We start from the raw sequence: 26,561 nt of genomic DNA, 5'->3' as shown, positions 1-26,561 counted from the left end.
AATAATAGTTACATTGGCAATTTTCAATCCTTCTCCTCAGGATTCCTGAAAGATTGCTACCAGTGCATCCACTACCTCTGCAGTTACTTCCCTGACTATCTTTAATAATTTGGTTCTCTCCAGCAGGTCATTTATTTACATTATGAACAGCTGAAACCAAGCACTGATCCCTACGGTACGTCATGAGTGCTGCTAGGAAAAAGACCCATTTATTCCCACTCTCTGTCCATCAATTCTCATACCATGCCAACAAATTACACACTCCACCTTCAACCCACGTCTTTTAGCTTTGGCCACTCACCTCTCGTGAGGGATCTTAACAAAAGAATTTTTGAAATCCAAATACATTAGATCCACTAGTTCTCTCCTATCTATTCTACTAGTTACAGCCTCAAAAACTCCAGTAAATTTGTGTAGCAATATTACCCTTTCATGAAGCCATGCTGGCTTTGTCCAACCCTACTAATGCCTTCCAAGTGTTCTGTTATCATATCTTTTATAATAGACTCGAGCATTGTCCCCAATACTGATGTTCAGTTAATTGGTCTGTAATTCTCTGAGTTTTTTTCCATCCTTTTTTAAATAGTGGGGTGAGATTTGCCACCCACTAATCTATGGGAACTACTCCAGAGTCCAAAGGACTTTGGAAGATGATCACAAATGCACCCAATGTTTCCAAGATAATTTCCTTCAGTATTCTAGCATGCAGACCCGAGGGATGTCTTAGATTTAACCCCAATAATAACCCAGCACCATTTTCGTGCTAATACTGATTTCCTTCAATTCTTCCCTCTCACCGGATCCTTGGATCCTGAATATTTTTGGGAGGTTTTTTCTGCCCTCTTTTGTGAAGACAGAACCAAAGTTTATGTTGAATCTTTCTGCCATTTCTATGTTCCTCAGCATAGTTTTCTCTGCTTCTGACCATTTGCATTTACTAACCTTTTTGTGTTCACATGCTTACAGAAGCTTTTACAGTCAGTTTCTAGATTCCTTTCCATTTTACTCTCATATTCAATTTTCCCCTTGATCAAGCATTTTGCCTTCTTTCACTGAATTCTAAAATTCTCCCAATCCCCAGTCTTGCTCCTTTCTCCAGCTATTTTATAGTCTCCTCTTTGAATCTAACACTATCCATAATTTATTTGTAAGCCATGGTTGAGACACCTTTCCTCTTTTATTTTTGTACCAGTTAAGATGAATAAATGTTGGTATTTATGCACGTTTTTAAAAATATTAGCCATTGCCTATTCACTGATGTTGCCAGGGTTGGAGGATTTGAGCTATAGGGAGAGGCTGGGGCTGTTCTCACTGGAGCTGCGGAGGCTGAGGGGTGACCTTATAGAGGTTTACAAAATTATGAGGGACATAGATACGGTAAATAGGCAAAGTCCCCTGGGGTCGGGGAGTCCAGAACTAGAGGGCATAGGTTTAGGGTGAGAGGGGAAAGATATAAAAGAGACCTACGGGGCAACTTTTTCACCCAGAGGGTGGTACGTGTATGGAATGAGCTGCCAGAGGAAGTGGTGGAAGCTGGTACAATTGCAACATTTAAGGGGCATTTGGATGGGTATATAAATAGGGAGGGTTTGAAGGGATATGGCAGGTGGGACTAGAGTGGGTTGGGATATCTGGTCGGCATAGACGGGTTGGACCGAAGGGTCTGTTTCCGTGCTGTACATCTCTATAACTCTATGACACTGTCAACCTCTTTAATAAGATTCGCCAATCCATTCTTGCCAATTGGCATTTGATACTCTCAGAGTTAACTTCTCTGTAATCACATATAGAAATATAGAAACAGAAGCAGGTGTATGCCATTCAGAGCCTTCAAGCCTGCTCCACCAAACAATATGAACATGGCTCATCCTCTATTTTGATGCAATATTACCATTTTCTCACCATACCCTTTAATGCCTCCAAAATCGAAAACATACCTCTTTCTTAATGATATTCAGTTGGTCTAAATTAGAACCATCTGCATCTGTTTCTGCTAATGCATTTACCTTATTGCAAATGCTCAGTGCACAAGACAGAAAGCCTTTAGACCATTTTAACCTTGCTATCCTTCTTAGCTTTATTTGATTATTTTAAAAAAATACAAGTAAGCCCTTCTGAAAATATATAAAAAGGAGGAGTGTCAGATAGTGACCCTTGGAGGAATTAGTAATGGAAACAAAGAAATAAAATGCACTGACTCTGCTGTCCTAAGATTAGTCAGGATCAAGAGCAGAGAAGGCTCAAGGGGTCAAATAGCATAAACTTGTTCCTTTTTTAAAATATACATGTCCTGAGGAAACTCCAGATCTTGGAACCTAGTAAACTGAAGGCATGAACAGTCACAGTGTGGTGATGGCAAGTGGAGGTGCGCAACTGACAGGAATTGGAGCAGCAGAAAGATCTCCAAGGGTTGGAGGGCTGGATGAGGTTCCAATGAAAATGAAGTTGTATCGATGAAACACTGCTGCCAGTTCAGAAGGATGGATTGGGGAATTTTACTGAAGGGGTTGACAGTGTAGAGGCAATGGCTGATATTTTGAAAAAAAGAGTGGTAATAACATTTATTCATCTTGTCTAGTACAAGGAGGAAAAGTGGCTCAACCCTGGCTTACAAATAAATTGTGGATAGCATTAGATCCAAAGAAGAGATGTTTAAATTACTAGAAAAAAAACACGTTCATTCCCTCACCTGCCTTGTAAGAACCACCCTGTGATTAAAATTGAGAGCATTGCTCTACATACAAACATACAATGCTCAGAATCTACAGAAATGGACAGCACTGAAGTCTTTGCTGGTCCAAAATGAATACAACCATGTAAAACTTGATTAAAACGTCATAGCAACTGCAGCATGGAGCTGGAAGAGCTTTGCATTATTAGGACTGAGGATTTAGTGGGGACATTGGGAATTATACAGTTGGCAACATGATAATGGCTAGAGCATCTCAGGGTGATACTCTGCTGTTCATTCGTCACTGATAGAACTTACAACCAATTCCTCATTCTTACACTTTAAACTTCATGAGGGTAAAACTCGCCTGCGCAGCCATGACACTAAACACTTGGAATGAATGAAATTGAATACGGAGTGGGTTTTTTGGTTCTTTGTTGGTGTTGCTGGCTGGACCAGCATTTATTGCTTACCATCTTAACTGCCCTTAAGATGGGGAGAGCTGCCTTCTTGAAATGTGGCAGTCCAATGGGAATGGATACACCCAAGATGCTTTTAGGGATGGAGGGTGCTGGCTTTTAAACCAGGGTAAGTAAAAGAATGGCAAGTGAAAGAGTTCCAAGTCAGGATGACGTCCTCCTTGAGGAGGAACGTGCAAGTGTTCCTATTTGTTTGCCAGGTGGTGGAGGTCATGGATTTGAATGCAGTGGTGAGGAGTGAGGAGTGATTAACAGTCAGTTGATACTACAGCCTGTTTTGCATATCCTGACCCTTCCTAATTTTATTCCACAATGTCTTCAGACAGTTTAACTGCTGACTATCAATCTAGTACATTTGTTCACTTTAGAACTGGTGGGACTTGCAGGCCACTGTTCTAATGTTTGAATGAAGAGGAAAAGACTTAATTGCTATATTTGCATCTTGCCTGAGCTCAATTATGTGAGAATAGGCCGAACCTGTGAGCCACCTCTACCTTCTTTGGTCACCATCAAATGGATCACTCTGTAAATAATGTGTAACTGTGGTCAGTGTATTGAATATGGGAGTTATGAGGTTATGTAGCAGCTGTACAGGCACTGGTTAGGCTACTTTTGGAACACGGTATTCAATTCTGGTCCCCTTGCTACGGGAAATGTGTTGTGAAACTTGCAAGGCTTCAGAAAAGATTTACAAGGATGTTGCCAGGGTTGGAGGGTTTGAGCTGTAGGAAGATGCTGATCAGGCTGGGACTGTTTTCCCTGGAACATTGGAGGCTGAGGGGTAACCTTGTACAAGTTTATAAAATCATGAGGGGCATTGATAGGGTGAATAGTCCAAGTCTTTTCCTCAGAGTAGGGGAGTCCAAAACTAGAGCAAGGGAAACAATTTAAAAGGAGCAACGTTTTCACACAGTGAGATGCATGTATGAAATGAACTGCCAGAGGAAGTGGTGGAGGCTGGCACAATTACAACGTTTAGAAGATATCTGGATAGGTATATGAATGGGAAGGGCTTAGAGCGATATGGGCCAAGTGCTGCCAAATGGGACAAGATTAATTTAGGATATCTGGTTGCCCTGGTCAAGTTGGACTGAAGGGTGACTCTCTTTGACTCTAAATTATAATGGGGTCAGGGGGTCATTGTTTTTCCTGAACAGACAGCTCTGAAAACAGATAATGGGGATATGATCAATAAAAATACGGAAATACTAGTGATACTGAAACATGACTTTATGCCAGTATTTTCATTAGAAGAAGAGATCAGTGTTTTGTAAATTGAACAGGAAATTATTAGTGAATCAGAGACAAAGGCTCACCAAAGTTAACCTTAAAGAGATTTTTAAAAAGTAATAGTGCAAATCCCCAGCACGAGTCAGTTCCCATTCCAGGACTGTAAAACAAATAGGTGAGAATATAGCAGATGTCCTAACTATAACCTTCCAAAGTTCTCTCGATGCAAACTGCTCCTTTCAATTGGAAAATTGTGTGCGTCAGTTAAGCAAAAAAAGAAGAGGGAAGACAGAGAATTATTGACCAGCTAGCTTAACATCTGATGTCAGGAAAATTACTAGTGTCTATAAATGAGGAGAGGGGTGACTGAACACTTTGAAAATTTTCACTCATTCATGAAGAGCCAGTATGGATTTGTAAAGGTAGGTCATGCCTGACAAACACCACTGATATTTTTGAAGAGGTGGCAAAAGCAGCAAGTGGTAAGGAGGTGGCTTTTACAATAAAAGTGAACTGAAAAATCACTTACTGGTTAACAAAAGTGCCAGTTTTAAAGGACTTTTTGTACTCAAAAGGGATTCACCTGCTCCATTTCATTTCAGTCGGGTATGCCAGCACAAAACATTCATTTGGATGCTTGTTTTGTTTAATGGAGTACCATTCATTGCTCGCGACGCGTTTATTTGAATATTCTCCATTTCTTTGAATCTGATTATATGTTTGCAAATTAAGGATTTAAGTGTGCACAGCTTTCAAATACTTTAAATTTGAATCAAAGACTTGATGAGATAGCAGTCAACAATCCTATGGGCCGACAGTCATATGGACTTGTCGAGGGCACTTGACAAAGTCCCTCGTAAAAGCTGTAGTTGAAGCTGATGGAACTGAAGACAAATTATTGACCCGGTTAGGAAATTACTGAGTGTCAGGAGACACACAGTAAGAGTAATGTGCAGACAATCTCATTGCAAGGATGTGACTAGGGGATGTGTGTTTGTGCCATATCCATTCACTGTACTTACTAATGGCTTGGATAATGGGAAAGTGGGCCATTTATCCAAATTTGCTGATAGGTGACAGAGAAAGCTAACATTACAAGCAGTGTAGATGGCAACATAACATTGCTCAGAGGTACTGATAGATTAAGTGAGCGGGTAAAACTGTGTCAAATTCATTCCAATGTAGTCACAAATGTGAGAACCCATTTTCAACCTAAAAAGAACAAAACTGGGTGCTTTATTAATCGCAAAACAGCAGAGGTCCAAGAGACTCAGAAGTCCAGATGTATAGATCATAAAAATGACAAGAACCTGACAAGAAAATAATCATAACTGTGACTGAAAAGCTGGAATTCCATTTAAAGAACTAAAATACAAGGGGTTAGAGGTCATGCCTTAGAGACATGAAGCCCTGGGTAGACCACATCTAGAGTTACTGCAGGTCTACCCACAGCACATGGATTGCAAGTGTTCAAGAAAACAGTTTACCACCACTTCCTCAAAGGCTACTCAGGACAGGCAGTAAATGCTGGCCAGGCAGCAATGGCCACATCCGAAAGAATAAATAAAAACATCATCTGAGAATGTATATATTTGCTTTGGAGGGAGTGCAAATCTAAGTCCAATTAACCTACTTCTGCAATGACACAAACATTTCAAGTGTTAAATGAGGAGGAGTGATTTCATAAATAAAGATCATATTCACAGGAATTTAGAAGATTAAGTTGCCGGGGGGAGCGTTCATTTGACCAAAATTCTCAAGGTATTAGGAGAATCAGATAAAGTAGACCAAGAGGGACTGTTTGTTTGGATAGTCTAGAAATAACGGTAGAGCAAATCAAAAAGAGCCAATTCATTCAGAAATTAAATGAAGAAGAACTAAAAATGTTTGGAACTATTTTCTGTTAACGTTAAGTGATGTGAGATCAATTATTAAATTTGGGATTGAAGGTTTTTTTGTAAAGGGTATGATGCAAAGGCAAATTTTCCAAGGGTCAGTGTGAAGATCACTGCATTTCTTAATTAAATATCGATGACTTTGATAATCTAAAATTTGTAAATGACACAAAACTTTGACGTAGGATGAACTGTGAGGAGATATGTGATAGACTTCAACAAGTCACATAAATTACAAACTGAAGATTTCGGTAGGAAGAATGAGGAATGATAAAATAATCCAAAATGTAAGAGGACAAAAAGGTGCAGGAACCGAACACCCTTTGTGTACAAAGCATTTAAGGTAGAAGAAGAGGTTGGAAGTGATTGAAAAGACATATGGGATCCTCGGCTTTTTAGCTAGAGGCAAAGTGTACAAATGTTAGGACGTTATAATGCATCTTTTGGACAATACTGGAGTAGTTGTGGTGGCACAGTGGCTCGGTGGTTAGCACTGCTGCCTCACAGCGCCAGGGATCTGGGTTCAGTTCCCGCCTCGGGCAACTGTCTGTGTGGAGTTTGCACATTCTCCCCATATCTGCATGGGTTTCCTCCGGGTGCTCCAGTTTCCTCCCACAGTCCAAAGATATGTAGATTAGGTGAATTGGCCATGCTAAATTGCCTGTAGTGTTAGATGCATCAGTCAGGGGTGAATGTAGGGGAATGGGTCTGGGTGGGTTGCTCTTCGGAGGGTTGGTGTGGACTTGTTGGGCTGAAAGGCCGGCTTCCACACTGTAGGGAATCTAATCCAGTGTGTCCGATTCGGAGAATTGAGCTTTTGGAAGGATGTGAAGGCTTTCTAGAGGATTCGGAAATGATTTCGGAGCATGATTCCAGGAATAGGTTTTTTTGGTTACAGTACTTGGTTAGATTGGAGAAGCTGAGGTTGTTCTCCTCAGAGATTCAAAGGAATTATTCAAAGTCATGTGAGGCCTGGACATTGTAGTTAGAGAACCAGTTCCTATTGAATTGAACTGATCAGTGAAAAAAACAAAATCAAAGTTCTGATCACGTTCTGAAGTGACCAGTACGGAAGGTTGGTGCTTCGTGAAGCTTTAATCAAGGGAACTGGATAAGGAGCTGAAGAGAAAATGTTTTCAGGAATATGGGGACAGATTGGAGAACTAGGGTTCGTGAAATGCTCTTGCTGAGAGCTAGCACAAGCTCGACTGGTCAAATAGCCTCTTTCTGGGCTGTAACCCTTTGATGATTCTACTCACAGATCCTACATGGAGGTAGGTTTCAGAGCAGCTATAATCTGATTAAACCATGGAATCAGTTTGAGGAGCTCAACAGATATAGTCTGTTTCGATCCATCAGCCAGTAATTCCCTCAGTCTATGATTCCCCCAAGTTGTTACCCTCCAATGAGTGCTGAGGGAATTAGTCTGAGCTTACATGGTGTCTGATGATTAAATTGGACTTACTGAGGATTTGCTGACTACAAAGAACCTCATTCACAAGAACATTAGATCACAAACATCAGGACCAGGAAAAGACCATCTCTCCCATAAAACCTACTCGACCATCATTAGTGTGGCACTGTGCTCAGTGGTTATCCCTGCTGCCTCACTGTGCCAGGGACCCAAGTTTGAATCCAGCCTCGGGCGACAATAGACAATAGATAATAGGTGCAGGAGTAGGCCATTCTGCCCTTCGAGCCTGCACCACCATTCAATATGATCATGGCTGATCATCCTTAATCAGTATCCTGTTCCTGCCTTATCTCCATAACCCTTGATTCCACTATCCTTCAGAGCTCTATCCAACTCTTTCTTAAATGAATCCAGAGACTGGGCCTTCACTGCCCTCTGGGACAGGGCATTCCACACAGCCACCACTCTCTGGGTGAAGACGTTTCTCCTCATCTCTGTCCTAAATGGTCTACACCGTATTTTTAAGCTGTGTCCTCTGGCTCGACTGTCTATTTGGAGTTTGCACATTCTCCCCATGTCTGCAGGAGTTTTCTCCAGGTGTTCCGGTTTCCTCCTACAGTCCACAGATGTGCAGGTTATGTGGATCAGTTATACTAAATTGCCCACAATGTCAAGGGAGGTGCATGTGGGTGGGTTAGCAATGAAAAATGTAGGGTTACAGGGATGGGATGGGCCTGGGTGGTCTTCGGAAGATTGGTGTCGACTCAATGGGCTGAATGGCCTGCTTCCACACTGCAGGGGTTTTATCCCTAACACCACAATCATCCTTTGGGTCGGTCAAAACTCTAACCCAGCCTTGAAGAAATTCAGTGAGCCAGCCCCCATGGATGCCTGTGCAAGATCATTCCACAGACATAAAAAAAAGGGTTAGGCAAATGATTTCCTCACATCACCACCTCAAATGAGAGACCCACAACTTTTAAGCAATGTCCCCTAGTTCTAGATTCCCTGACAAAGGGAAGCATCCTCTCAGCATATTGCATTTAATTGAGACCCTATCAAATCCCCAGAATGACCCAAAACACTTTACAGCTAATTTGTAAAGTGCAGTCACTATTTTAATTTAGGAAACTCGGCAGACAGCTTATGTGTAGCAATGTCCTGCTCACAATGAGATAATGAGATGATGTGTTTCTTGAGGACATTTAAGGGATAGGTATGAGCCAGGATGATGCCCCTGCCCTTCTTCCCAACAGGTGCCCTGGAATCTAAGTACAACTAAGGTGGTGAATTAGAACATGATTTACCAGCTTATCCGAAAGACAATGTAGCACTTCCTTGGCCCTTCACAGGAGGGTCAGAATGTACGCTCTGCTCAGGTCAGTGGAGAGATCTTCACATTTTGACCTCCAGACACAGACATAAGAAACATGGCTGCCGTGAACAGCTTGTGAGTGAGCTCCTCGAGCATCAGCAAGTATCTAGTCTCTTACACTTTTGATTAGGGGCAGTCAGTCAGCAAATGCAGTCATGTGGTGTGAAGGATGTGGCACTGGTCCACTTCTCCCCCATCTCCACCCCATCCCTGCCATGAGGTACGGCAATATGCTACTCATCAGTTGGATTCAGACTTTCACCAGGGTCAAGTACCCACCAAACTACATGCCAGGAAGGAATTAGCGCCTTTGGAGAAAACAATGAAGAGGAGAAAATTGGTGGAAAGTAAGAAGTGAGTTGGCTAATTGGAAGTGAGCATAACTGGGGATTGTTTTTAAAGAAAGGTAAATTCCAACTGAATTGACCTTCCAGGATTTCAAGACATTCCAAAGCTCTTCACAGCCAATATAAAATGCTTTGAAGTCTAGTTATTGTACTTTGGATTCCTTTTGTGTATCAGGCACAAGTTACTCTGATGAGACCAGACAGCGTATTGCAGCATTGTGCACCGTTACAGGAATTTGGTCTAATTCTACACCTCGTGCCACTGTGAGACATTTGTAGCACTCCGCATTAATGCTTGAAAGAAAAAGTCCCTTGAGGTGATGGAAGCTTCATTTCACCAAGTGTTAGGCAGAACACGTCAGAAACCACGGCACGCCTCAGTAAGGTTTCAGATGCACTTCCACTAGCTGCCCTGTCTTCCACAGACTGTTGTCACTGCCTGAGATAACGGATCGACTTTTACTGACGTGATATTCTTTTCCTGAACCAACAGCTTGGACAGTTGTTTGGCATCCTGCTGAGAAGCCGTCATTCACCCAGGCTTTTCTAAGAATCATTTATTGACACATTAGTTTTGGGAGCCCATCTAGTGGGAATACAAACAATTCTGACATCTGCTCTGTGCTTTCTCATTGAAGTGCTACAAATGCTGTAAGAGCTCCAAACCTGCCATTAGCAACCTGAACACACTTCTCTCGCTGTATAATCCTGGTATCACCATTCATTGTCATCATTATTACACTGGATAGCCTCAAGTTACAGAGCGCATGAACCATTCAGCAGCAGAAAGGGGTGGCATTGTTCTGCTCTCCCCAAAACAGAATCTGAGGAGGCAGTAGTTTGCCATTCACAGAAGGACAGAAGAACCAAGAGCAGCAGTAAGCCATTCAGGCCCTTGAGCATGCTGCACCATTCAATATGATCGTGCCTGATTTCACCTTGGCCTCAATTCCATTTTCCTGCCAGCTCTCTGCAACCCCTCAAACCAAATGTGTTTACTGTCCCAGAACCAGCAGCACTCTGGGGTAGTGAATGCCACAGATACATGAGATAAGCATTTCGTCCTCATCTCCGTTTTAAAATGATGATCTCCTGCTCTAGGATATCCCCAGGGAACACATCCACTGTCAGCTTTGTCAATCCCCTTTAGCATCTTATATACCTCTCAGTTTGCCAATGACAAGGAAGTGTAGGACTAAACTGCAAAGTCTCTCCTCCTCAGTCACAGTCCTCATCTCTGGATTTCATTGAGTGATCCTTCGCTGAACCGCCTCCAATGCAACTACATTCTTCCTCAAGTCAAGGGGCCAAACTCTACACAGTACTTCAGATATGGTACAGTTGCAACAATGTTTCCTCACTTTTAAATTCTATGCTTTTACCAATAAATGCCAGACTTCCATCTGCCTTCCATTACCTGCTGTAGCTGCACACTGCTTTTCAACAACTCAGCTCGAGGACACCAAGATCCTTCTATGCTGAAGCACTCTGAAGTTTCTCTCCATTTAGATGATAACTTCTATTCCTCTCACCAATATGGATAATCTTGTTCATTGTAACTTATTTTTCCACCTACTTTAGTGTCATCTGCGAATTTTAAATGCCATGTGGTATAACTGACGACTCCTGTCCATGCCAAGCACTTTACCTGCTAACGGAAATGCCAACCTTACAGCTGCCTTGACATAACTCAGGTCATACATAACCGTAGAGTGGAGAAGTGAGCTCTTTGGCAATGTACTCCCTGTGTCCACTGATCCCTAGGTCAACTTAGGAACCCTTTACCTTTGAATTAATTAATATTTTTAAATCAAGAATTCTCTAATGCTACTGGAATTCTGTCTTTCTGTGGTATTTTTTTCTCTAATCATTTTCTAAAGCTCTAAACTGACCTTATGTTGAAAGCACTGGTTGTCTATATTTTCAGCGATGTTTTTAAAATTAGTAAGTTGACTCAAACAGACAGATTACCATCTCCCATTTTTGCTGCTTCTTAATTGAAAGGAGCCAAACTGGTCACACCATCCTTTTGCAACATGAGTGATATAAGCTGAAAACTCTACGTTCTTCCAAGTCTACCCTCTCATGCATCCCCTTATCATGTAGCTTCATTTCCCCTCCATCATTGACAGTCTCACCTTCAACTAGCTTGACTGCAAATGCTAGACCTCTCAGCCTCTCTATTTCTCTCCCCCTTGAAGAAACTCTTTAAAATCTTGCGGAGTTTTTGATCACCTTTTGTAACCTCCCACAAGGCTTGAGGTATGCCTTGGGATTCAAGCTGTTCTAATTGCTGCTGTCTTCTGATACCTGTCTTCTGATACCTGTCATCTAATACTTGAGCTTGGATTTAAGAACTTGGGTTTGTTGATACTAAGAACAAGGGAAGACTGAGACAGCTGTTCTTAAGGTATGGCGGAGACAGAAGTGTTCATATGTCCTGTATTACACCCCCCCTTTTGAGTTTTGTCACTGATAATCCCCTCCAAGAGTCTCTGCAGTAATCGCAGCAACACAAAAACGAGCATAGAGTGGCTGGAACATCAGTGATGTCCTCTGAAGGTCCCAAGCATGAGAAAAAAATCAAACGCTCAATTTTTCTGACCTCCAAACATTTCAACATGTTTGACTTTATTGAAAGTTTTATTTTTTACCTTTGGTATGACGGACAGAGGCTGAGTTGGAGCAGTGGATTAACGCAACTTGGGGACACTCAATTTAAACAGAGGGTTCTTTGAAAATCATCACCAAAGGTAAAAGTGATCAACTAAAGAAATAGATATTGAACTGAGCATTAGGTAGCACACTTGCAGGACACAAAGTAAACCATCACTCTCTGAACTGAACCAGTTGTGATAATTACTTGATCGAAGCTACTGTAACCCTGTCTCTTTCTCTCGCTGAGATGGTAAAAAGATGTCAGAGTGCGAACATGCTATTCAGAAATGAAACTGAAAGTGAATGCCCATTAAATTGCTCAGTGGCCATTACCATTAATGTTCCAGAATACTTTAAAGTTGTCCAGTATTGAGACATTAGACTACAATTACTTTGCTAAAATGACAATGCTTTTACCTAATTGTCTTGTCCATCTATTGCTCAAATTCTCCAGATATTTAGTCATCTAATTATTCAAATTTGCAATTATCCCTTTTACTCCTCAGTCCAGTCACCTCAAAGTTCAATTACTTCATTGCCCAGTCTATCACCATTGCCTTGTGATCTAACTGTCCAGTCACTCCAGTCTTGGGGCTCAAGAATTCATTGTCCCACACACCAGTGGTGTTATTAATATGGTGCTCAAAATGTTTAGAGTTCCCAAGTTATCAGTCACACTGGGCAGGATTCAATGTCTTCCTGAGGCAAGGGAGCATTTAATCAGGTGGGTGTGGACCACACTACCTTCTCACTAACTAAGTCTAGGCTAGGAAGCTCATTGACGGCTTCCTCATTCAAAACACCCAGTGAAACCCTTGTCCACTTAAGGAGCTCATTGCACCAACACTTATCGACCCACGTTGAGGTTGATTTCTGATCAGATGGCAGGGAGGAAGTCCTTCAGTCAAATGTACTCAGTGCGCGGGACTCAGCTTTCCTACAGAGGTCAGCCATCTCAGCTCCAGGACATCTTTGCAGCAGCTCCTCAATGACCTCAGCCCATTCATCTTCAGCTGCTTCATTAATGACCTTCCCCACCCCCCCCATCATAAGGTCAGAGGTGGGGTTGTTTGCTGATGCTTGCATAATGATTAGCCCCATTCATGATTCTTCAGATACTGAAGCAATCCATACCCAAATGCAGCATTTTTATGGAGTGATGGTGTCACAGTATTAATGCAATTCACAATCCCAGCTAATGTTCTGGACAGAGGGATTCAAATCTTACCATGAGAGATAGTGAAATATGAACTTTAAAAAAAACTAGCCTGAATCAATCATACAACCACTGTCGATTGTCATTAAAAAATCCGGTTTAAGAATGTCCTTCAGGGAAGTAAATCTGCCCTCCTTACTTGGTCTGGCCTTCATGTGACTCAGACCCACAGCATTATGTCAGGATGAAATGTGAAGGCTCAGTTAGGGTGCCAGGAAAGAAAGAGAGAGCTAAGAAGAGCCAGGAGGGGACATGAGAGGTCATTGGCAAATAGTTTCAAGTTCCTCCAAACCAAAGGAATAGCCATGGGCACCCGCATGGGCCCCAGCTATGCCTGCCTCTTCTTTGGATATGTGGAACAGTCCATCTTCCACAGCTACACTGGCACCAACCCCCACCTTTTCCTCTGCTACATCGATGATTGTATTGGCATACCTGGTGCTCCCACGAGGAGGTTGAACAGTTCATCCACTTTACTAACACCTTCCACCCTGACTTCAAAATTTACCTGGACTGTCTCAGACTCCTCCCTCCCCTTCCTAGACCTCTCCATTTCTATCTCGGGCGACCGACTCAACACAGACATTTACTACAAACTGACCGACTCCCACAGCTACCTAGACTACACCTCCTCCCACCCTTCTCCCTGTAGAAACGCCATCCTATATTCCCAATTCCTTCGCCTCCGCCGCATCTGCTCCCAGGAGGACCAATTCCACTACTGAACAACCCAAATGGCCACCTTCTTCAAAGACCGCAATTTCCCCTCCAATGTGGTCGACAATGCTCTCCACCGCATTTCCTCCACTTCCCGCACCTCCGTCCTTGAACCCCACCCCTCCACTCATTACCACGACAGAACCCCACTGGTCCTCACCTTCCACCCCACCAATCTCTGGATACATCGTATCATCCTCTGTCATTTCCCCCACCTCCAAACAGCCCCCACCACCAGGGATATATTTCCCTCCCCACCCCTATCAGCATTCCAGAGAGACCACTCCCTCCGCGACTCCTTCGTCAGGTCCACACCCCTCACCAACCTAACCTCCACTCCCAGCACCTTCCCCTGCAACCGCAAGAAGTGAAAAACTTACGCCCATACCTCCCCCCTCACCCCCCACCAAGGCCCCAATAAATCCTTCGATATCCGTCGCAAATTCTCCTGCACCTCCACACACATCATTTACTGTTTCCGCTGCACCTGATGTGGTCCCCTCTACATTGGGGAGACAGGCAAAACGTTTCAGAGAACACCTCTGGGACACCCGCACCAACCAACCCAACCTCCCCATGGCTGAACACTTTAACTCCCCCTCCCACTCCGCCAAGGACATGCAGGTCCTTGGCCTCCTCCATCGCCAGACCCTGACCACACGACGCCTGGAGGAAGAGCGCCTCATCTCCTGCCTAGGAACCCTCCAACTACACAGGATAATTGTAGATTTCTGCAGCTTCCTCCTTTCCCCTTCCCCCACCTTATCTCAGTCCCAACCCCCGGATTCAGCACCGCCCTATTGACCTGCAATCTTCTTCCCGACCTCTCCGCCCCCACCCCCTCTCCGGCCTATCACCCTCACCTCCTTCCACCTATCGTATTCCCAGTGCCGCTCCCCCAAATTCCCTCCCCAATACCTTTTATCTCAGCCCACTTGGCACACCAGCCTCATTCCTGAAGAAGGGCTTATGCACGAAACGTTGATTCTCCTGCTCCTTGGATGCTGCCTGGCCTGCTGTGTTTTTCCAGCACCACATTTTTCAACAACAGACAGTTTTAAGGAAAACTCTAAAGCTTTTTATCGGTATATCAGGACTAAAAGAATGACAAGAGTAAGATTAGGGCCAATCAAGGACAGCAGTGGTAGGCTATTGCACAAAATACAGAGGCATGGGATTGATGGTGACTTAGTGGTTTGGATCAGAACTTGGCTAGCTGAAAGAAGACAGAAGGTGGTGGTTGATGGGAAATGTTCATCCTGGAGTTCAGTTACTAGTAGTGTACCGCAAGGATCTCTTTTAGGTCCACTGATGTTTGTCATTTTTATAAATGATCTGGATATGGGTGTAGAAGGATGGGTTAGTAAATTTATGGATGACACGAAGGTCAGTGGAGTTGTGGATAGTGCCAAAGGATGTTGCCAGTTAGAGGGCTGAGGGGGAGCAAATGGAGTTCAATATGGAGAAGTGTGGGGTGATTCACTTTGGAAGGAGCATCTAGGACTAGGCTAATCTTAAGATTCCTGACAGTGTAGATGAGCAGAGAGATCTCAGTGTCCATGCAGATAGATCCCTGAAAGTTGCCACCCAGGTTGATAGATTTGTTAAGAAGGCATGTGGTGTGTTAGTTTTTATTGGCAGAGGGATTGAGGTCAGCTGTACAAAACTTTGGCACAGCTGCACTTGAAGTATTGCGTACAGTTCTGGTCACTGCATTATAGGAAGGATGTGGAAGCTTTGGAAAGGGTTCAGAGGAGATTTCCTAGGATGTTGCCTGGTATGGTATGGTCTTATGAGGAAAGGCTGAGAGACTTGAGGCTGTTTTCATTGGAGAGAAAAAGGTTGAGAGGTGACTTAATTGAGACATGTAAGACAATCAGAGGGGCAGATAGGGTGGACAGTGAGAGCCTTTTTCCTCAGATGATGACAGCTAGCATGAGAGGACATAGCTTTAAGTTGAGGGGTGATCGATCGAGGACAAATGTCAGAGGTAGCTTCTTTACTCAGACAGTAGTAGAGGCTGGAATGCCCTGCCGGCAACAGTGGTAGATCCACCAAGTTTAAGTGCATTTAAATGGTCATTGGATAAAGATATGGATGAGAATGGAATAATGTAAGTTATGTAGGCTTCAGATTGGTTCCACAGGTTGGCACAACATCGAGAGCCGAAGGGTCTGTACTGCGCTGTAATGTTCAATGTTCTATGTTCTAATGTCATTGATTCTTAGCGACAGGCAATAACTGCTGGCCTAACCGCTCACATCACATGAAGAAAATAATTGCTTCTTTACTTCTAATCATATTCTTGAACTCTTTTCATTTGCCTCATCTTTGACAATACGTGCCTGGATTTGGTTTTACAAAACACTAGTTCTGATGGAGTTAGTGTTGAAAATGTACATGGAACCATTGAATTTGATGCTGTATTATAGTCTTTGGCTAGAAAATTAAGCAATCGTGCATGAGGCCCTGATGGAGTCAGATTGGTCATCTCTGGCTCCCGATGGTTGTAACAGACCTAACTAATTCATGTTAATTGTACCTATAGATATCATCCAATAAACTATACCTCATTATGTAACATTTAGTGCATCTTCTTGTATAGACTCTCCAGTGGTCTATCCTTTCTAATTAGATACACCCTTAGACGCAGCATAGGCGGCAATGGACTACCCCAGACGTGGTTGGTACCCGGAACCCAATATGTCCAAAGTCTTTGTTCCTAATATTGAGACCCTAAGTTCACCAGCTTTCTTCAGCTCATCAGGACAAACATCATTCAAAAAATCCCTCCTGGTATAGATCTGAACTTGCATATTTCTATAGTCTTTTAATCCCACCTCCCTAATGCCCTCTCCAAGTTCCTCTTGCTGATCCACCTCCTGCTCCCCGACACTAATCCCACCAAAATGCTGACCATCCAACTCCCCAAGTAGCTGAGATTATCAGCTAATATTTTTCTTTGAATATGGGGATCCTTCTTCCTTTTATACCTGCCATTATCAAACATATCCTCAAAATACACAACTTTGACCACTCTCTTCTGTGGACCAGAGAGGTGAGGTGAGAATGACTGCCTTTGACATCGAGGTGACCATTTGAATGAATACGGCATTAAGGAGCCCTAGCAAAAGTAGAAATAATGGGAATCAAAGGGAAAGTCTCCACTGGTTGGAGTCTTCCTACATACAAAGCAAGATGGTTGTAGTTGATTGAGGTCAGCCATCTCAGCTCCAGGAAATGTCTGTAGCAGTTCCTCGGTGACTGAAGCCTATCTATCTTCAGCTGCTTTATCAATGACCTTCCCTCCATTGTCAGGTCAGAAGTAGGGATGTTTGCTGATGCTTGCACAATGTTCAGTACCGTTCCCAACTCCTCAAGGACTGATGCAGTTCATGTCCAAATGCACTATATCTATGGATGGTGGTGTCATAGTGAATACCAGCTCTCTGGTGGGAAGTCCCTGAACACACTGGCATCTCTGTTCCAACCAGACCCCATGCGAGATTCCCCAATTTATGACTGTCTCAGCTGGATACCCACCACTGTCCAACTTACGGGTGAGGAGGGATGAATTGCTGTTTCTTCTTCACTCCTCCGCCCCCTTGGTTGGTTGCAAGAAAATAAACTTAAAAAGGATCCCTTCCCTTGGGCCTTTCTCCCAGATTCAAATGTTACTTAGGCTTTAAAATGAGCCAATTTAATTAGGATTTCTCGAATTAATGAATTATTTAGGTTACATTTGTACTATTACACATGTGAATTAATTAATTCACGTGAGTAATAATACAAATGTAACCTACATATGCACAGATTCAAGGAAAGAGAATCCAAAACAATTAGAGACTTAAAACAAAGATATGGATCAGTCTGAATTCACCAGTCTGATAGTTGAAGGTTCAGTGAAGGTTGCCAGTAATATTGACATTGGTAGTTGAGATTTTTTTGTTTCATAGGCTGATTGAAGTTCCTTTGTCCAAATTCCCATTCTTTTCGAAACAAAAATGTTTGCATCATCCAGAGCGAGAAAAATTTCTTTGCCTGTAACACAGGGGTAACTAGGGGACAGTTCAACTATGACCTTCACAGCATATTAACATTCAAACTCAAACTGGGACACATTAAGTCCCACTAGTCCACTCCAGTAGAGTTGAAACTGACTTCTTAATTCCCTGGCCTTGTGGTTCAAAAGGCAAAACATAAAATCTGTGTGCAATATAGACATAATCCACAAGGCAACATTTTGCTGTTCAGCAGGACAATGTTACCCCTCTATCTTTCAGTCACAGTCCAGTCTGTTCTAAGTTTCTTTCATATCTGTAGTTATTGTATCCCATTCATCTATGCAAAACTCATTTCTACTTGCAATTGTTTTGTCTCTGTAGCAATCCTCTTTTAAAAATACATCTTGGACTCGCAGGTTCAAAATGCCTGCAATATTTTGGGTTCTGACCTGTTGTTTTAATACAATTTTCTCTTGGATTGTTGAAATGAGACTCATTTTTATTTCATGACAGTGAGTGAAAAAGAGCAGAATATATAAAAGAACAGCATTCTGTCTCACACATCCATTCCCTTAGCCTTGGTCACTATTATTTTTCAATTCTAACTGAGTCTGTTTTGGTTTTGGGCAATTACTTTTCATATCCTGGCAACGTGGATGATTTTTTTTAAAAATAGGAATGGTTGAAGAAATGAGCACAAACAGAACAACCTGGTGTTCTGAGTCTTAAACCTTTCCATAAAAGTTAATAGGTTGTGGTCAGTATAGACTGTCATCTCCTCTGTGTCCACTTATGACATTTATCTCAAAATGTTTGAGAGCCAGCAGTACAGGAGGGGCTTCCTTCTCTATTGTGGAATACCGTCTCTGATGTTTGCATATTTTTATTTTATTAGTACCTGATTGAGCTCTATATTTTAGGCTGATCAGGGAAACAGTCCTTACCCTGATGTTACTTGCATCAATGGCTACTTTAAATGTTTGTTTAGAACCGTAAGCACAGGCTCAGTTGTGAAATAGCATTCAGCTTTCCGAACTCTTTCCAACTTGGCATTACTCTGTCCATTTGACATTTATTTTCTGTAGCTGGTCTGACAGCGGTGCAGCTACTGTATTGAAGCTTGGGATGCATTCTCGTTCTCCATAACCTCACGATTTCCTTTTTGGGGAATTATGCCTACAGCTCCTACGTTAGCAGCTCAGGGCAGTATGCATCCTTAACCTACCGCAATGTCCAGTTAGGCATTAGTGAACTCAGTTCCTCTTAATTGGAAATTTGCTGCTGCCGAGCGAAAAACCTGCTATGCTGCTCATGCAAAGCATTTACAATGTTGAGATTGCCTTCGCTAGGTGTCCTATCCAATTCTATCACACGTCTCCCCTGTGTCACTCAAACCCCTACTATTTATAAAGTCATGGATCCTGTGTGCTTCTTTTCAAACTCTGAACTTGTCCTTCAAAAATGCGGTACATGGGCACGATAGACTTCTCTTTTGAATACCATCTCTCTACTATCAAAGCTCTTTTACAAAACCTTCCTTTCACCAGCCCATAGAAGAGCTGGAGAAGGACTGCACAAGATCAAACACTCTAAACGGAAGTTATGATGCCTTTTAGATTTTATAATGCTTTAATCAAACAGCAGGAATTTTCTCGATTTTCTGAAGTCTGTGTTCTTTGTAATGAGGCATGTTGATTCCAGAAATAGAGAGAAAATGTCAAACAACACCCTTTATGTCTCAATAAATATAGCACTGGTGTGATATAATGTCTGCTGGCCATCCCTTAAATGATGTCATGGCCTTGACAGAGACTTGGATATCAGAGGGGCAGGAATGGTTGCTGGATGGTTGTTGGATGGTCCAGGGTTTAGATGTACAAAAGGAATTGGGGGAGGGGGGGGGGTGAGGTAAAAGAAGTGGATGAGTGGTGTTACTAATCAGGGATAGTATCACACTTACAGAAAGGGGGGTCATCGAGGAGGGTTTGTCTACAGAGTCAGTATGAGTAGAAGTCAGAAATAGGAAAGGTGCAGTCACTTTATTAGGAGTATTCTACAGACCCCCCAGTAGCAACAGAGACATGGAGGAGCAGATTGAGATGCAGATTTTGGAAAGATACAGAAGTAACAGGGTTGTTGTCATGGGTGACTTTAGCTTCCGTAATATTGATTGAAACCTCTTTAGTTCAAACAGTTTGGATGAAGCAATTTTTGTCATGTGTGTCCAGGAAGGATTCTAGACTCAATGTGTAGATAGGCTGACTAGAGGGGAGGCCATACTGGATTTGGTGCTTGGCAACGAACCAGGCTAGGGGTCAGATCTCTCGGTGAGAGAACATTTCAGTGTTAGTGATCACAATTCTCTCACCTTTGCTGTAGTCATGGAGAGGGATAGGAGCATTTGGTATGGGTAGGTATGTAATTGGGGGAGAGGGAATTACAATGCTATATAGGCAGGAACTGGGCCGCCTAAATTGGGAAGAGATGTTCTCAGGAAAATGCAAGACAGAAATATAGTGGTTATTTAGGGAGCACTTGCTATAGTGCTGGACAGGTTTGAAATTGTGTTGCTGGAAAAGTGCAGCAGGTCAGGCAGCATCCAAGGAGCAGGAGAGTCGACGTTTCGGGCATGAGCCCTCCTGAAGAAGGGCTCATGCCTGAAACGTCGACTCTCCTGCTCCTTGGATGCTACCTGACCTGCTGCGCTTTTCCAGCAACACATTATCAGCTCTGATCTCCAACATCTGCAGTCCTCACTTTCTCCTGTTGGACAGGTTTGTTGCACTCAGGTAAGGAAGGGATGGTGGAGTGAAGGAACGTTAGGTGACAAGGGATGTCGAACTTCTAGTCAAGAGGAAAAAGGAAGCTTACTTAAGGCTGAGGAGACAAGGATCAGACAGGGCTCTAGAGGGTTACAAGGTCACCAGGAAGGAAATGAAGAATGGACTTTGGAGAGCTAGAAGGGGGCATGAAAAAGCTTCAGCACCTAGGATTAAGGAAAACCCTAAGGCATTCTACACTTTTTTTAGATTAGATTAGACTTACAGTGTGGAAACAGGCCCTTCGGCCCAACAAGTCCACACTGACCCGCCGAAGCGCAACCCACCCATACCCCTACATATACCCCTTACCTAACACTACGGGCAATTTAGCATGGTCAATTCACCTAACCCGCACATCTTTGGACTGTGGGAGGAAACCGGAGCACCCGGTGGAAACCCACGCTGACACGGGGAGAACGTGCAAACTCCACACAGTCAGTCGCATGAGTCGGGAATTGAACCCGGGTCTCCGGCGCTGTGAGGCAGCAGTGCTAACCACTGTGCCACCGTGCCGCCCTTATGTGAGGAACAAGCGGATGGCCACAGTGAGGTTAGCGCTGATCAGGGATAATGGAGGGAACTTGCACCTGGAGTCAGAAGATGTAGGGGAGGTCCTTAATGAATATTTTGCTTCAGTATTCACTACTGAGAGGGACCTTGTTGCTTGTGAGGACAGCATATAACAGACTGACATGTTCAAACAGGTTGGTGTTAAGAAGGAGAACGTACTGAAAAGTTTGAAAAACGCTAAGAATAGGTAAGTCCTCTGGACCAGATGGGATATACCCTAGGTTCCCACAGGAAGTGAGGTAAGAGGTTGCTGTGCCTTTGACAATGATCTTTGTGTCCCCACTGTCCACTGGAGTAGTGCCAGATGAGTGGAGAGTGGTAAATGTTATTCCTCTGTTCAGGAAAGGGAATAGGGCTAACCCTGGGAATTACAATCTTGCATCTGTGTTGGGCAGAATATTGGAGAGGATTCCGAGAGACAGGATTTATGGTTACTTGGAAAACCATATTTGATTAGAGATTGTCAGTATGGCTTTGTGAGGGTAGGTCATGCCTCACAAGCCATTTGGAATTCTTTGAGGATGTGACAAAACACGCGATGAAGGTCAAGCAGATGTGATGTACATGGATTTTAGCAAGGTCTTTAGTGAGGTTCCCATGGTAGGCTCATTCATAAAGTGAGGAGGCATAGGGTACAGGGAAATTTGACTGTCTGGATACAAAGTTGGCTGGCACATGGAAGTCACAGGGTGGTAGTAGATGGACAGTATTCAGTGTGGAGCTCGGTTCCGCAGGGATCTGTTCTGGGACCTCTGCTCTTTGTGATTTTTACAAATGACTTGGAAGAGGAAGTGGAAGTTTCCTGATGACATGAAGGTTGAAGGAGTGGTGGATAGTGTGGAGGGCTGTTGTAGGTTGCAACGGGACATTGACAGGATGCAGAACTGGGCTGAGAGGTGGCAGCTGGAGTTCAACCTGGAAAAGTGTGAAGTGATTCATTTTGGAAGGTCGAATTTGAATGCAGGGTACAAGGTTAAAGGAAAGATTCTTGGCAGTGTGGAGGAACAGAAGGATCTTCGGATCTATGTCCATAGATCCCTCAAAGTTGCCACCCAAGTTGATAGGGTTGTTAAGAAGGCGTGTGGTGTGTTGACTTTCATTAGCAGAGGGACTGAGTTTAAGAGCCATGAGGTTATGCTGCAGCTCTATAGAGTCCTGGTTAGCCCACACTTGAAATATTGTATTCAAATGTGATCAGTTCATTATAGGAAGGATAAGGAAGTTTTAAAGAGGGTACAGAGGGAAATTAAGAGGACACTGCCTGGACTGGAGGGCATGTCTTATGAAGAAAGGTTGAGAGAGCTAGGCTTTTCCCATTGGAACGAAGAAGGATGAGAGGTGACTTGATAGAGGTGTACCAGATGATGAGGGGCATAGACAGAATGGATAGCCAGAGACTTTTTCAGGGCTGAAATGGCTATCACAAGGGGACATAATTTTAAGGTGATTAGAGGAAGGTTTAGGGGAGATGTCAGAGGTCAGTTCTTTACACAGAGAGTGGTGGGTGCATGGAATGCACTGCCAGCAATGTAGCAGAGTCAGATACATTAGGGACATTGAAGTTACTCTTGGATAGGCATATGGAAGTTAGTAAATTGAAGGGTATGTTGCTTAGTCTGATCTTAGAGTCATAGAGATGTACAGAATGGAAACAGACCCTTCAGTCCAACCTACATGCTGACCAGATATCCCAACCCAATCTAGTCCCACCTGCCAGCACCCGGCCCATATCCCTCCAAACCCTTCCTACTCATATACCCATCCAAATGCCTTTTAGGCTGGCATAACATCGGGGGCCGAAGAATCTGTACTGTTCTATGTTTTAAACTGAGGAAGCTGCTTGCCTTAGAGTGTAAATAATGGTAAGAACCTGAAGAAGGACTCTATCAACATGGGGAGGCTGTTGTGTTACAGCATATTTGCAGGTTGATAATCAACATGTGGCAGGGGCTGCAGAGGAGAGACACACCCTATTGTCCTCCCCCAACCCCAAAAGAAGTGTCCCATTGAACACCCACAGAAGAGATACAAGTAGGTTACATACACTGCACTGCACTGAGCAACACTAAAACCCTCTTGTTGGACAGCACTTCGCTATAGTCTTATACAGCAGAATGCTGTACAGTCCTGTCCCATTTGTAGCCTGCTGTATAGTATTAGCCAGCACATGAAGTACTGTTCACTCCTGCTGGTATCAATGTACTGTCTATATTTCATTCCATCAAAGGATTATGCAAGCAAATGAGGAAACAATGGTGTGAGATGCAAAATTTCAGTTTCCAAGTTATTTTCACCTATTTTCAGAACTAAATGAAGTGAAAATGCACTGCCATGAAATTTGATGATATAAACTCCACCAGTTTGAGATAATTGTGAGGATATTTCTTCGCTATTCCATAACTTTACAGAACCAGTTCTAGATCTATTCCCTTCTCCTTCAGCGCTGCTTCGGCACCCAACCCCATTTCAGTGTTGGAGCCGGAGGCTAGGTCTTCTTTAAGTAAACCTTTGCACCCGATGTCTGGACCTCTGTGACAATGACAAAGGTTGAGCTGCTGCTTGGATTGTTTTTTGCCTCATTGTAATTTGCTTTGTCCCCACTAGCCTTCTTACATGGTCAGTCTACAGGCATGAGGACAATCTCAACATGAGCCTAGATCCATGAAGGAAGAACCAGTAAAATTAAGTGAGACACGCTGGTCCAAAACATCTTGCATATTTCAAAATGGAGGTCTAGAATGACGAGCACATTCATTTTCCAAGAATGCCCTATTGTTTTTTAAGATAGCTGGTTTTGCCTCTGGGTTGACGTGTCTCTGTGAAGCAGCTCCCAGTGCAACGGACTCATCTGTTCATTCATCTATTCCTCCAAATAATAAAGAAAGAGCAACTCTTACTGATTCTGAATGGTTTCGACGAACACCTCTTATTAAGTTGAGTTTATCTGGTACAGGATGTTCAATACTTACGCCTGACATGGGTGTGTAGGCAGGAGGAGGGCTGTGTCCTGTTTGGCTCTGGTGGGAAGAATGGAATGATGATTACATGAGTGGCTACATGAATGACAAAATGGATGCAATGAACATTAAAGAAAGAAAAAAAATGCAATGAATCTGCAAAATGGAACAAAGGTTATGAAATTTCATGCACTAAGTTAATGAAATGAACAGCATGCTCTTTCAGTTACAGCAATTTCACTGCTCAGCGGTTGACTGCTGTTAATATTCATTCTATGTGCTCAGACTCAGATTCACCAGTTCTCATGTTCGACTAATAAGTGACTGTGAATCAATTTCTCATTGAGATTTTTCTTCCAAAACTTTTCTCTCTATCCCTTTTCTGCTGCTGTGGTATGGTTCCACAACAGGCAGCAACACCCCAACTTGTCTTGATCACTGGCCACTCTTCAGGTTTGAATGGAGTCAGTGAGAAGGCAACCTCACCTAAGTCAAATGCTGTCAGCTTCCAACATGTACAAACATCAGTACAGCCACACATGGAAATATATAAACCCATTGCACACTCACACAAGGAAACATATAAACCCATTGCACACTCACACAAGGAAACATATAAACCCATTGCACAGTCACATAAGGAAACATAAAGCCATGCATGTACTCACACATGCCAGATACATTGCAGCCATAAAAATGGGTACAGTAAAACTTGTGTTTGCATGTACCATACATATGCACACAAACATGACACATACTCATGAATACTTGTGTACATACACATTAGCGCGCGCACACACACACGCGCGCGCACACACACACACACACACACACACACACACACACACACACACACACACACACACACACACACCGACTGTATTGCTTTCAAACACACTCAGGTGATACATGCAGATTCAAAAGAGACTCAAGCATTGATCCTCGACCTTTTTAATCTGTTTGAGCCAGTGATGCACCATCTGTTGCTTTCAACCTCTCAGATATCAAGGCAGTTCCTTTTTTATGCAGCAATTGCATTAAACTGTATAGTTTATGGTCAAGTGTAAAATGAGTTTGCTCCCAACCACATTCACTATCAGAGCCCCATGGCTTGTGGCACTGATTAATGCACTGCTTTGCTCATTAGTGTGAATATTTTTCCATTAGAAAATGATCACTTTTTGTTCTAATGACTTCACTTTCCCTCTCTTTATCCATGAATGTTGCTGGGAGTTGATTCTGGGAATGTGAGCCCCTCCAGTGAATCAAGGGTTTGTTAACCATTGGGTTTTCACAGCCAAGTTAAAGATCAACACAACTACATTTCCATGGGTTTGGGGTGGGGGTGGTTCGAGAGTGATCAGGTGACATTATCATTCTGTAAACTATTTTAACAACCTATCATTCCCCAATTAAGTCAACTCAGGTCAGGCATAGGATGCACCAGTTTGCTGCTACAGTGCTGAGAACCACCTTTAGAATATTTAGTGGATGAGCACGGCAGGAAGCTTTTCACTGTTTTTGAGATTTCACATGGTCTAAATTACAGACCTGGAACCCCTCTCTCTCCTTTAACTTCAGTCTTTCACTAGCTCGTGAAGGAGCTTCAGTGAACTGATGCTGTCTGCTTCACCAAAGGCCAAATGAGAGCTACCTTTTGAGTGGAAATCCTGACAGCAAACAGCACGTCAACGGAGAGGTGCAGTGCATCTGGCAAGATTCCAAATTCAGTAGAGTTCTGGCTCTAATACTCTCTCTAAAATGCAGCACAATTCTGATGGTTATGCAAACGATTCACCCGATACGCTAAATGAACATAAGTTTAAAATGCTTCAGCTGCTTACGCATCTAATCCTCTAGGTAATGGATAATGATATAATTTGGGAAATCCTCATCCTTACGTGGCTAGACTGGAGAAGCTGGGGCTGTTCTCCTTTGGGAAGAGCAGGTTGAGAGCAGATTTGATCGAGGTTTTCAACATCGTGGAAAATCTGGTGGAAAGGGAGAAATCGTTCTCAATGACGGGCAGATCGAGAGCCATAGAACACCAACTTAAGGCAGCTGGCAGAAGGACTAGACCTGACATGACATGACACGAGGAAAAGCCTTCATACAGAATAAGGAGTTAAAATCTGGAATGCATTGCCTAAGAGTGCACTGGGATTTAAACTCTCAACTTCCTGAGTTAGAGGGAAGAATACTACTA

The 26,561-nt window shown here is 43.1% G+C and overlaps 1 protein-coding gene across 1 annotated transcript in view; it reads right to left on the bottom strand.

Annotated features, from left to right (window-relative positions):
- Positions 1 to 26,561, bottom strand: part of LOC132817270 (receptor tyrosine-protein kinase erbB-4-like) — a 956,628-nt gene that overhangs the window by 15,678 nt on the left and 914,389 nt on the right. The window contains exon 26 of the mRNA XM_060827652.1: positions 24,368 to 24,415. Coding sequence (XP_060683635.1) covers positions 24,368 to 24,415 — 48 coding nt within the window. The remainder of the gene's footprint in view (positions 1 to 24,367; positions 24,416 to 26,561) is intronic.

This window comes from Hemiscyllium ocellatum, chromosome 7, assembly GCF_020745735.1.
Source record: "Hemiscyllium ocellatum isolate sHemOce1 chromosome 7, sHemOce1.pat.X.cur, whole genome shotgun sequence".
Lineage (NCBI taxonomy): Eukaryota > Metazoa > Chordata > Chondrichthyes > Orectolobiformes > Hemiscylliidae > Hemiscyllium > Hemiscyllium ocellatum.
Note: the sequence above shows the minus strand (reverse complement) of the source record. Positions and strands in the feature narration are given on the sequence as shown.